This window comes from Bos indicus, chromosome 6 (genome assembly GCF_029378745.1).
Source record: "Bos indicus isolate NIAB-ARS_2022 breed Sahiwal x Tharparkar chromosome 6, NIAB-ARS_B.indTharparkar_mat_pri_1.0, whole genome shotgun sequence".
Classification (NCBI taxonomy): domain Eukaryota; kingdom Metazoa; phylum Chordata; class Mammalia; order Artiodactyla; family Bovidae; genus Bos; species Bos indicus.
The window spans coordinates 69,473,311-69,485,712 of NC_091765.1; the positions used below are offsets into that span (position 1 = coordinate 69,473,311).

The 12,402-nt window shown below is 38.7% G+C and overlaps 1 protein-coding gene across 1 annotated transcript in view; it reads right to left on the minus strand.

The window, feature by feature from the left end:
* SCFD2 (sec1 family domain containing 2) overlaps positions 1 to 12,402 on the minus strand; it is a 396,972-nt gene that overhangs the window by 232,983 nt on the left and 151,587 nt on the right. The window contains exon 5 of the mRNA XM_019962747.2: positions 5,501 to 5,750. Within this exon, the coding sequence (XP_019818306.2) occupies positions 5,501 to 5,750 (250 nt within the window). The remainder of the gene's footprint in view (positions 1 to 5,500; positions 5,751 to 12,402) is intronic.

Consider the following 12,402-nt stretch of genomic DNA (forward strand, 5'->3'; position numbering starts at 1 on the left):
TATTTTATATCGAGGTTTGGGGAACTACATAGGAAAGGTAGCATGACTAAAGACCTTGCTAGGAAAAGTATCATCTTCCCAGAAATTGAGGACAACTTAGGCACCATCCCTTCCACAAAAATGACTTTTCATAACATTTTCAAGTCCTAAAATGTCTTGGTAAAATTCCTACTGATGCTCAAGTTCTGGTGTCAGCCTTTTGTGCTGGGAAGCTCTTCTCATGGGAGTGAGTCAGACTTTCTGGCTGGCTTTATTTTCTTGATGTCTTCCTAATATTAAGCCCCAAATTGCTTCCTTGCATTTTCCATCCAATAGTCAGAGTTCTGTGGGAGGTCGACTTCCACTTAGATGGTATCTTTACAGTATGGATTTGGAAGGAAAACCTATGCTACTTCACTGGTGAACTCACGGCAGATTAAAATGTAAACGAATGTGATTTTTCTTTTAGTTAAAAAAAAAAAGTCAAAAAAGGAGTTCATGAGATCTGTAGTGTATAATTTCACTGCCTAGAGATCTTTCAGATTTCTAGTATTAGAGATTCAAAAGCTTTTCTCTATAATAGTCAATACCTTAAGTAATACTTAGTCTAAAGATCGCAACCTGCATACTGGATACTAAAATCCAAAAATATATATATATATAAAGACTGCAACCTGTAAGCCTACAGGCTGAATCCTGCCTCTCAGTAAGATCCCTTGACTCATGCAGCGTTTTAGAAAATGAGCCAACTTCATAGGCAAATGATTACAAGTCTTCTGGTAGGACTTCCAGAAAGTTGTGGTTTTCCTGTACGAAGAAAAAAGGGCAGATTTCACTAGCATATTCCTTTTCCTTTCATCCTTCCTCCCTCCTTGCCCGAAGCATGGATATAACATATGGAAGAGGAGTATCCACCTCATGACCATGATGACAGAAAAAAAGGAGAAGGAAGCCAAAAAGAGTGTGAGTTCTGCTGCCTGTTTCTGACTTCCTGCTGTGGAAAAAAAAAACCTGTTTATTTTTATTTACTATTTAAGCTAATCTGGTAAATTTTCCATCACATATAACCAGGTACAATCCTAATACAAGAATACAGAAATTGATAATCCCAAATTATCAACAGGAACTAAAATAAGAATCTAAGAAATAAATGTAAGTCACAGTTTCCATGGTATTATCATGCTTCTCTCTGGAAGCACAGTTTTTAGATATTTTGAATCTTTCATTCCCTAGCATTACACTGAACCTTAATAAATAGATCTAGCCCCTTTAAAGACATGGAAAAATTAAAGACAGGAAATATAAAAATTCAGGAAAATAAATTGATTAATATAAAAATTGCTTACCAAAAAAAATTTTTTTCCAAGAGTTCTGGTGTCAAAAACTATATATGCAAGTTTTGTTTTTCTTTGTTTCCTGACTCCAGAGCCTTCTGACCAACACACCTTAGTGCATTGATTTGCCCTTAATAGTTTACAGGTGTGACAAGCTGCTCCTTCACTTCAGGTCACAGGTCAATAGGGTAGGGCCGGAAGTGATCAGAGCCCCTGCTGCTGGTTTCCTCCCACCACAATAGCCTGTCCACTCACCATGGGAGGCTACGCAAGTATTCTCATTGTTTGAATGCATCTCAATGTGAAAAGGCTGAGAAGCACTGTCCTATATGATAGCTAGATGCTCGCAAAATAATAACAGCAATGGGAAAAAATTACCTATTACAATAGTAAATGGATCAAAAATTAGCTCATACACATAACATCGTTTTATTCTCAGCAAAACCATGAGTGGTCAATAGAGTGCTTGTATTTATTATCAAAGTTCAGAGACATTGATTTGCCCACTAACACACACTGAGAGGAAATGACACAGCCAGGACTTCTGAGTTAAGGATTTCTGTTCTAAGTCTACACTTTTCTGATATACCTCCCTGTATGAGGATAGTCCAAGTTTGCACAGATCTTTAAAATCAGTCTTTTGATTTCATACTCTGAAGAAAGTTCAAATGGTTTTCCTTTGTTTTCTCTTGTGACTGCCATGCAAACACTAACATATATAGAAACCGATATTTTCTTTGAACTTAGCAAGACTGAGAAAGCACAACACTAAATGACACATTTAGGCCATATCAATTTTCTTTTTACAGCTCCCATCCCTGACACCCAAGAGTCAACCCTTGTTATTTTGTGTGAATAGAAAAGAGTTTTTGCCCACCATTTTCCCCAAGAGTACCTATTAAAAAGAAAATAATAGCTGCCGTTGACCATCTTAAATTTTGTTTTGTTTTTCCAATCACAATTTCTCATTGCCCTTTCCATAAAAGGGAAGAATAGAGATAAAAGACACTGTCAAAAGTAAATTACATTTTTAACATATAAAAGGAAATATGCATTTTAAACACAGCACAATTATTGTCAAGAGATACTACTGAAACAAAAAGAATTTAACTTTGCTACTCCTGTTTTAGAAAGCTAGACAACCAACAGATTTCAATGACTAGAAAAAATATTTTAATTTCTTTATAGCAATGCAGAAACAAAGAGGATACATGCACCAAAACAGGACAGTACAAGGAAACATCTGTAAGTCGCTATTGGGCTTCCCTGATAGCTCAGTTGGTAAAGAAACCGCCTGCAATGCAGGAGGCCCTGGTTCGATTCCTGGGTCGGGAAGATAAGCTGGAGGAGGGATAGGCTACCCACTACAGTATTCGTGGGCTTCCCTTGTGGCTCAGCTGGTAAAGACTCCACTTATAATGTGGGAGACCTGGGTTTGATCCCTGGGTTGGGAAGATCCCCTGGAGAAAGGATCTTTACAGATAGATTCAAAAACACAAGTAATATCTACAATATCAACCAAATATTATTCACTGTTCAGAAAATGAGCATGCATGGCATAAAGCAATAAATGTAAGCAAGCATAAGTTATAGAATACAATATTCAACGGTTATGGAAATGAATTTGTGTCAGCTTTAGGTCTCATGATTAAAGACATGGGCTCCAGACTCAGAACACCTGGGCTCAAGTCCTGGTTTTATCACTTAGCAGTTGTGTGATGATAACATGATTCGTCTTTAGTCCAGTATTGAACTTTACTTTAGAAAGTATTGCTTTCTTGATTCTATCAATAGTTAAGATTAGTAAAATTACAACATTATATGAAAAGCACAATTCTTATATTGATTACATGCTTATTTTCAATAATACTTCTAAATCTCATCAACCACAAATGTGCAGAAGACATAAAATAATTTCTGCCACCCAGTAACAAGTAAGTCAAGACTAAAAGTTGGAATAATGTTAAGTGCAACACTGTGGGCCAGACTAACCTAGTTCCATGATAGGCTAAGCACATTTGGAAGACAATTCAGTTCTTCCGGTACATACTGGGCATGCCTTGTACTGATTCAAGACTGAGTCACCCCTGCCTCAACACCATCCCATTACTCCTTATCTTGAGATGTAGGTTAAACATTCTCTTCAGCAGCTAAGTGTAAACATAAACCCGACTCCTCAGGCCATGTGCCATTTCAACATACTTAATAAGAGGCATATCTATACTGGCCAAGTAAAAGTCTATCTTCAGAAAGCAAGTCCTTTTTGTGTCCACAGAAGTTGACCAAGGCACGCATGTTCCACTGGCAAGTTAACTTACATCAAGTTTAAACAGCACATCTTATTCATCTATTTAAATTGCACATCCAAAGTTAATCTGGGTAGGAATGTATACTTTGTATTATAAAACAAGATGTCACATGTACACCCATGGCTGATTCATGTCAATGTATAGCAAGAACCACCACAATATTGTAAAGTAATTAGCCTCCAATTAAAATAAATTAATTAAAAAAAAAAGATGTCTCAAAAGTTTAAAACTGCACTAAAACTTTCATAGATTCTTTTTTTCACCTTCAACTGCTAAGCTTACAAATTTTCCTGATATATAAATACAAATGTACAGAAGTGTTTTTAATCATGAAATCACATTTATAAGCAAGAAAATGCAATATCCTGAGCAATCAAAAACAGAGAAACTAATAAAGAATGAAATTCTGGGTCAATAAACACCTTGAGCAAATATCAAATGAACACTCTGACTGCTTGACCTTAATTCCCAAAATAATACAGTAACTCACTAGTGCTGCAGAAAAGCTAGCCAAACACCCTCACTAAAACATACCATGCTTGTTGTCTGTTTCTGGAACTGTGTGTGTTAAGAATAACATCAAATTACACTCTCCTAGCATTCAAATCGACTTTGAATCAAATCACTGTTCTAAGCTTTATACAAACCGTATGAAGCCTTTCTAAGTCAATATTCATTTATAACCACACACACACATGGAATCCCACACAGCGCTGTACCTTAATGAAATGGGAACAGCTCCCACACATTTTCCTTATGTAGATTTTATGTTGGCAAGCAGGTTCTGTACTGAGCAAGGAAATGCTTCACTTCTATGGGAACCTCATTCAGTTTCCATCTCATCAGGGTTTCATTTTCCAGGACCAGACATAGGAAAGGCCAGCAGTGGGGCACAAAGGAAAGCACATATGCACAGGACATCCAGGTGGACAGCAACACAGCTTACTTCTGAGCAAGCTCCCCAGCCAGGGAGGCAAGACAGGGGACAGGGGAAAGGTCGGGAGATACCTTAGTGACCTACCTAGTTGAGCCTTCCCCAGTGGAAAGGTCTAAACACACCCCCACGCACATATACTCAAGAATGAATGGCAACTTGGTCTGTTTTTATAAAGTATTTAAGTTTCACATGTAAGCTTTAATAACTTCTCACTCTCAAACAGACTTAGGCTCAATCCATACTACTGGCAATAAGTTTTACACAAAATATAAATAACATTGAATTTGATATGAAACAATACAACTGATTACCTCCTTAAGTTGGGCTTTCATAAGTTATATCACAGTTCTTATTAGAAATGAAAATGGTTAGATTTTATGACTTTTAATTAAATATTTTCCCCAAATCAGCACAGCCTACTTCACTGGGATATTTGGGTATTATTTTGGATACTATCAATTAACTCAGATTTAAAATGAAAAATGGAAGTCAAAATATAAAACTATTCTTGAAAATGTCAATTTTCATCCTATAACATTGTATAGTATCTTAGGGAAACGGGTTTGCTTTTTCTAAAGTTTGCAAAGACAATCTCAAAGAGAATACGTCATCAGAAACCTTTTGAATAGGATGTACCATATTTTATTTTTTCTTAAAGATATTACATCTTGTGAGAATTTTGCTGTTTTAACAAGACTTAGGTTCTAAGACTATGAATTCTAAAAAAGCAACTAGAAGGCCATTTTACTACCACAGTTGGAAAAAAAATTTACTGCAATAAAAACTTCTAATCCTAAAAGCCGACTAGAATTCATCAGGCCTCATGAAATCCTAAACAACTCCAATGAAGATAGTTCACCCTCTTTCCAAAATGCCTTTATTTTAAAACCTGCTTTCTGTATCAGTGATGCATACGTCCTCTATTTTTGTTAAACACTTACCTGTGATTTTCCTCAGCAAAGGTGACAATTCAGACTCCTCACAAAAGACCTGAGCCAATGCTTTCTTCACTTTTTCTTCACCTTCACCCAGGTCTTTGTCCACTGAGAACTCTCCACCGACAGAATAAATATATAGCAGGAGGACCAGCAGCTCTTCGGGGCTGTAGTCATCACTGGTCCTCTGGTTCAAAGGCTTAATCATGGGCAGCAGCTGATTTAACACAACAGACATTGTCGATTCCCCAATGTTCTGAAATAAAAGGGGGGAATAGGACATACGTCAATCTGTACAAAGGTGTAATTTATGCACTACATGAGTCCGAGGATAGCATGCAAACAAGTCTGTGATGGTCACTGACTAGATGGGTTTTTTATTTGTTTCTTGTCCTGGAGAGAATACTGCAGGAAATTTGGCGTTAGAGCTATGTTTTTGAAAGATCTAGTTCATCAAAAGGCTGGTCAAGTTGCATACCCTTTTGTATTATCTTACATATTTCTTAAACAAATAAGAGCCCATGTATTCTAAAAATAAAAGTGTAAGTACTTCAGACACTGGAAAATGTAAATATCTGTAAAGTAATATGATTAAAAATAAAAACATGCCAGCACCTATGTATACAAATGAATGCTGACACTCCTTCAGAGGAATTACTTTGGATTTTATAGCATATTCTTTTTAATATTCTTTAAGTTGGCAAATATGAGTCAGAATAGATTTTTTTTTAATAACAATGAAAAGTCATTTTCTGCTAAATCTGGTCAAAGTGGGTAATGACACCTCAAGATATTTTGGGGTTAGTCTGAAGGTATGATGATGGACAGGGAGGCCTGGCATGCTGCAGTCCATGGGGTCACAAAGAATTGGACATGGCTGAGTGACTGAACTGAATTGATTCACCTTTAAACTTAAAAAAAAAAACTGTGCTTTTAGATATTTCAAGTTCCTGAGTGATATTTAGCAGAGAATTTCAAAATTCCTTTCAAGTGATGATAGCATCGTAGTACTGAGCGAGTTGCATAATTTCCAAGGCACTATGCACACTGCTTGTACAAATTCTGAGGTTTTTGGTGAATAGACAAATCCCCAACTTACATGGTGATTTAATTTTACTTACAATGTAAAATAACCCTATAAAATAAAGTTCAACTATTTGCATTTATATTAAAATCAGGAGCTAAATAATCAGAACTTGCAACTTTCACATGATTCATTTTGAAGCATTCCCTGAGCATCTACTATGTTCCAAGTACTACTCTGGGTCTGGGGAATATAGCAGCGAACAAAACAAATCCTCTGTTCTCACAGAGTTTACATTTTAGTGGGGGAAAACGGACAAAAAGCTAAAGAAGTAAAATATATAGCATATTGAATGTTGGTAAGAGCTATGGAGAAAAATAAAGCCGGAATGAAAGATGGGACTTCAGGGTGTGTTTGTTTATGTAGGTAAATATGCACTATTTTAAAGAGGAAAAGCCATGTTAAGAAGGGAGTATTGAAATAAAGAAAGACCTATAGAAACTCTCTATCTCTTAATGAAGTTGACAGTAAGCAGCTGAATTTGGTTGTTATTGGAATGACTACCCAAAATGAGCTTTTCTAGTCAAGTCATTCCTACACCTGGGAAAATTTGGATATATTATCTCAAGGTTAAAGTTCACAATTAAATTCTTTGGTACATGAGAAACAGCTGTTTTTATTTCCACTAAAAATCCTGGATGTTCACAATGTACCAAAACCAAAATGAAATGGATAAAAGCACAACTGGAAAAGAACAGAATGGAGCTTTTACTGTTACATGGTAACAAGACGTGGTTTACCAAGTATAAACATAGCCACATCTCAAAGGACATGGCTGAAAGGTTTGAAGGCATCCTAGGGCTGTCCTATAGCCTTGGGAATCTCTTGAGAGGAACTTTCAAGAGTTTGTCCTTTGCTTTACATGTTGTCAAAAGCAATTTAGAAGAAAGGAGCTGAGTGTTAAAAGAGGGGCTGTGGGGGCTACAGTTCTCGTTTCTTACTTTTTACCTTATCACCAACTCCTGGATGTCATTAAGCAGATTCCTTTATCGCTTTATGACTCACTTCTAAAAAGCAGGTGTGCACATCAAGTATCTGTCCTGTAGGAGCCCTGTGATTCTCTTCCCAGAGCAAAAAAAGACTTTTTTGGAGATAGTTATAAAAAGTAAAATAGGGCAGGGTAATCATCATAATGATTTGAAAAGATTCACTCACTAACATCCAGCCATCATAGCATCATTTTCGAGTCATTGATCTAAGATATGCCCCTGTGGCTCAGTGGTAAAGAATCCGCCTGCAATGCAGGAGACACAGCAGAGGTGGGTCTGATCCCTGGGTTGGGAAGATACCCTGCAGGAGGAAATGGCAACCCACTCCAGTATTCTTGCCTGGGAAATCCCATGGACAGAGGAGCCTGGTGGGCTACAGTCCACGGGGTCACAAAGAGTTGGACATGACTAAGCAACTGAATACACACACACACACACCTGCCACTGGAGAGCACAATCCCTCCTCAGTGATACTGTGGTGGACTTCGGATTGCCTGGTCATGCTTGTGCACACCAACTCTAAAATGTTTATTAATGCATTCCAAGTAGTTAATAACTGAGTTGAAAACAAAGCTAAGAATACTAATCAGTCTTACAGAGGCATTAGATATGGTGGAAATAAAGAGATTTCATTTCAAATATCCAGAATCTACTTCTGACTATTCCACTAACTAGTCTCTTAACTTTTTTGGACCTAAAGGAGATCCAACCAGTCCATTCTGAAGGAGATCAGCCCTGGGATTTCTTTGAAGGGAATGATGCTAAAGCTGAAACTCCAGTACTTTGGCCACCTCATGCGAAGAGTTGACTCATTGGAAAAGACTCTGATGCTGGGAGGGATTGGGGGAAGGAGGGGAAGGGGACGACAGAGGATGAGATGGCTGGATGGCATCACTGACTCGATGGACATGAGTCTCAGTGAACTCCGGGAGTTGGTGATGGACTGGGAGGCCTGGCGTGCTGCGATTCATGGGGTCGCAAAGAGTCGGACATGACTGAGCGACTGATCTGATCTGATCTGAAACTTCTTAGGAAGTCTTTATCTCTGAAATGATAAAGGAGGATGACTGAGTTCTTAAGTCATAGTTATGCTAAGATCTACATTTCTACTTTCTTCTTACTCCTTTAAAAAAATTACCAGTGATGGTAAAATAGAGTGAATCATATTCTCATTGTTTGCTACACAACAAAATATAAATACTCAAAATAGAAAATCTTTACTATAGGAAGAAATGTAGATGCAGAAATAGTACACATACATGTGTAACATGGGCCGATATACACGCATGTATTTCACTTTGTCTACCGAGAAGATCTGGAAGTAGTGACACCCCAGCAGCAATGGGCACCCCAGTGGTCAGATCTTAGTTTCTAATTTCACTCTCCAATAATAGGAACCAGAGATCCTTGGAATGGCTGGGGCTGGGAGAACCTGGAATATCTTATAGTGCCACAAAGTAAGGAAATCCTCAGAAAACACACAAATGGGGACACATGAAGAGGACACAAGAGAAAACTGGAAGCCCTCCCAGTGGCCAAAGCTGGAACAAGTTGAGCAAGAGAATAATTAAAGTAGCAATGGATTATAACCCAAAGTATAAAGTAAATATGCATCACTCCAAACTGATATGAATAAATGACTGCATTAATAAATGCAGGACAAGACACAAACCTTCCTTAACAAAATAATTCCAGATTACTTACCTATATAGGATACTTCCCCTCCAAGAGGTAGAACTTAATTGCCCTACCTCTTAAGTCACTATGTTTAGTGACTTGCTTCTAAAAAATTATGTATGGAAAAGGGAGGGAAGAGCGACTTTATCTTAGAGGATCAAGGTTAATGTCACCAGTGATGTCATAGTGATATCATGTGTCCCTAACATGATGTGATAAGAACAGCACTTCATTTTTTGCAGTATTCTTCTCCCAAACCCATAAACCCATGACAAAAACATCAGATAGATGCTGAGGGACATTCTACAAAATGCCTGACCAGTACTCCCTCAAAACTGTCAAGGCATGAAAAATTAGAACAAAAAAAAAAACTATCACACACTACATGAAACAAAGGAAACATAATGACTAAATGTAATGTGATGTCCTGGATAGGATGCTGGAACAGAAAAGGGACATTAGAGAAAAACTAGTGAAATCAGACCAAGTCTGGAATTTATAATTAAGAGTAATGTACCAATGTTGGTTTCTGAATTTTGATGAATGGTTGTGGATACACAATACTGTAAAGTGAGGGGTATACAGAAATTCTCTATATTATCTTGGCAATTTTTCTATAAATCTAAAACCATTCTGAAAACATTTATTGGAAAGGGAAGAGGAAGGGGAGAGGGAGGAGACAGGGGAAGGGAAGGACAGTAAGAGACAAAGACAGGTACATTCTGATCTTCTTTCTATCAGACTGAAAATTCCAGGAAGACTGATTTCAGCGTTGTATAAGGAAGAGGGCTTCCCAGGTGGTGCTGGTGGTAAAGAACCTGCCTGCCAATGCAGGAGGCATAAGAGACACGGGTTCAATCTCTGTGTGAGGAAGATCCCCTGGAGGAGAGCATGGCAACCCACTCCAGTATTCCTGCCTGGAGAATCCCATGGACAGAGGAGCCTGGCAGAATACAGTGCATAGTGTTGCAAAAAGTCAGACACAACTGAAGCGACTTAGCCTGCCTACCAGACTACAGAGGTCCCAATACTACTACTATTGCCTACTACCCCATGGACACCCTTTTTACCCAGCAGAAGTGATTAAGATGCTTGGGAAGGGAATGAAATACCTTCCAGGAATAAGAAGCCAGTAGTCTCAAAGGAAGGAGCAGCAGCCTACACACACTGGATGTGAAACCAGATTTTGGAACCTAACTGCAAAATTAGTCAAAGGTTAAAGGCAATATAAACATTATTAAACGCTGCCATTAAAAAAGCACATACAGAGTAAACCACAAAGAAAGGGGGGGAAATGGATTATTTATAAAGTACCAGGGATTAAATTTCTCACTCATTTTTATATAAATGGTCTTACTGGTGGGAGGTGGAAGACTGGAGCTGTGTCTGGAATGACCAAAAAAAAATTTTTTCTTTTTTTTAAGTTCTGCAGACTGGGACTTCTGTTATTCTTGAATGAGTCCCCAGTAACTCTATACAAAAGGTCCTCTGTAAAATGTATGTTGTCTTTAGAAAAGCCAAGCTGGGGGCTGAATTAAAGTCCCTCTGCAAAGTCAGTCAGTCTCTGCTGGCTAGCTCTGCAGGCGTGAGGTACAAACGGGCCACGTGTGGTATGGCTACAGAGCAGACCACTGATTCCACACCTGCCCCTCCGGCCGTGAGTCTGAGGACTCGCAGGGGGACTAAGCCATCTAAACTGCTGCTCTGCTGAGAACTCGTCTGCAATTCCTGCAACTTCCGCTCAGTTAGTGGGTGCAGGCTCAAGAGATGGTGCCAGTGTGGGGCCTGAGGGAGTATGTGAGGCCCTTCTGACCCCAAATACCATATGTATTAATGGCCTTTGCCGTTCTTGCATTAATACTTGCCACAAGGCCTTAAATCCCCATAACTAAAGCCACTCTGCTTTTGGGGGGAGGGGATAAGCTTTATATGCTCCAGGGAAAACGCAAAAGTGTAACTTGGTGTGTACAAGGAGAACTAATTGCTGCCCTTGTGCATTCATCAACAAATATTTATTGTATACATGTTATGTGCCCTACACTGTGCTCTACTCTAGGCATGCAAGGAACAAAGCAAGACACAAGGAGCTTACAGGAGAGTGAGGACAGGAGTAAACAGTCATGCTGCTGCTGCTTTAGCAGAGGGATTCATTCACTCCGGAAATAGAGCCGAGGAACACCTACATCTTTGAAGAGGTGGTACCTCAACTGAGTCTTAAACAATCAACACCTAATATCATGGCAGAGCAAAGCTCTGAGAAATGAGTGATGGGTTAGGATCCTTTGTTCATCCCTTCAACAAATATTTAATACACACTAGTGCGTGGTAGGCAAAATAATGCACCTCCCCAAAGAGACCCACACTCTTGTCCCCAGAACCATACATGTTACGTTATATGACAAAAGGGACTTCGTAGATGTGATTAAGGTTATAGACCTTGAGATGAGGAGATTAACCTACATTATTTTGTTGTTGTTCAGTCGCTCAGTCCTGTCTGACTCTTTGCGACCCCACGGACCACAGCACACCAGACTTCCCTGTCCTTCACTATCTCTTGGAGTTTGCTCAAACTCATGTCCACTGCGTTGATGATGCCATCCAACCATCATTAACCCCTTCTCCTGCCTTCAACCTTTCCCAACACCAGGGTCTTTTCCAATGAGTTGGCTCTTTGCATCAAGTGGCTGAAGTATTGGCACTTCACCTTTAGCATCAGTCCTTCCAATGAATATTCAGGGTTGATTTCCTTTAAGATTGACTGGTTTGATCTCCTGGCTGTCCAAGGGACTCTCAAGAGTCCTATCTAGCACCATACTTCAAAAGTATCAACTCTATGGCATTCAGCCTTCTTTATGGTCCAACTCTCACATCCATACATGACTGCTGGAAAAACTATAGCTTTGACTATACAGGGCTTTGCTGGCACAGAGATGTTTCTGCTTTTTAATACACTAAGTTTGTCATACCTTTTCTTCCAAGGAACAAGCATCTTTTCATGTCATGGCTATTCTGAGGAAAACCATTTGTGCAAGTGTTTGAATCGTAAGCCAAATTAACTGTTTCTCTCATGAATACCATCATTACTTGAAAAAAATTTCAGACAGAGAAATTATAATTAAAATTTGGGTACTTGACAAACTTTTTCTCAAAAATGAACA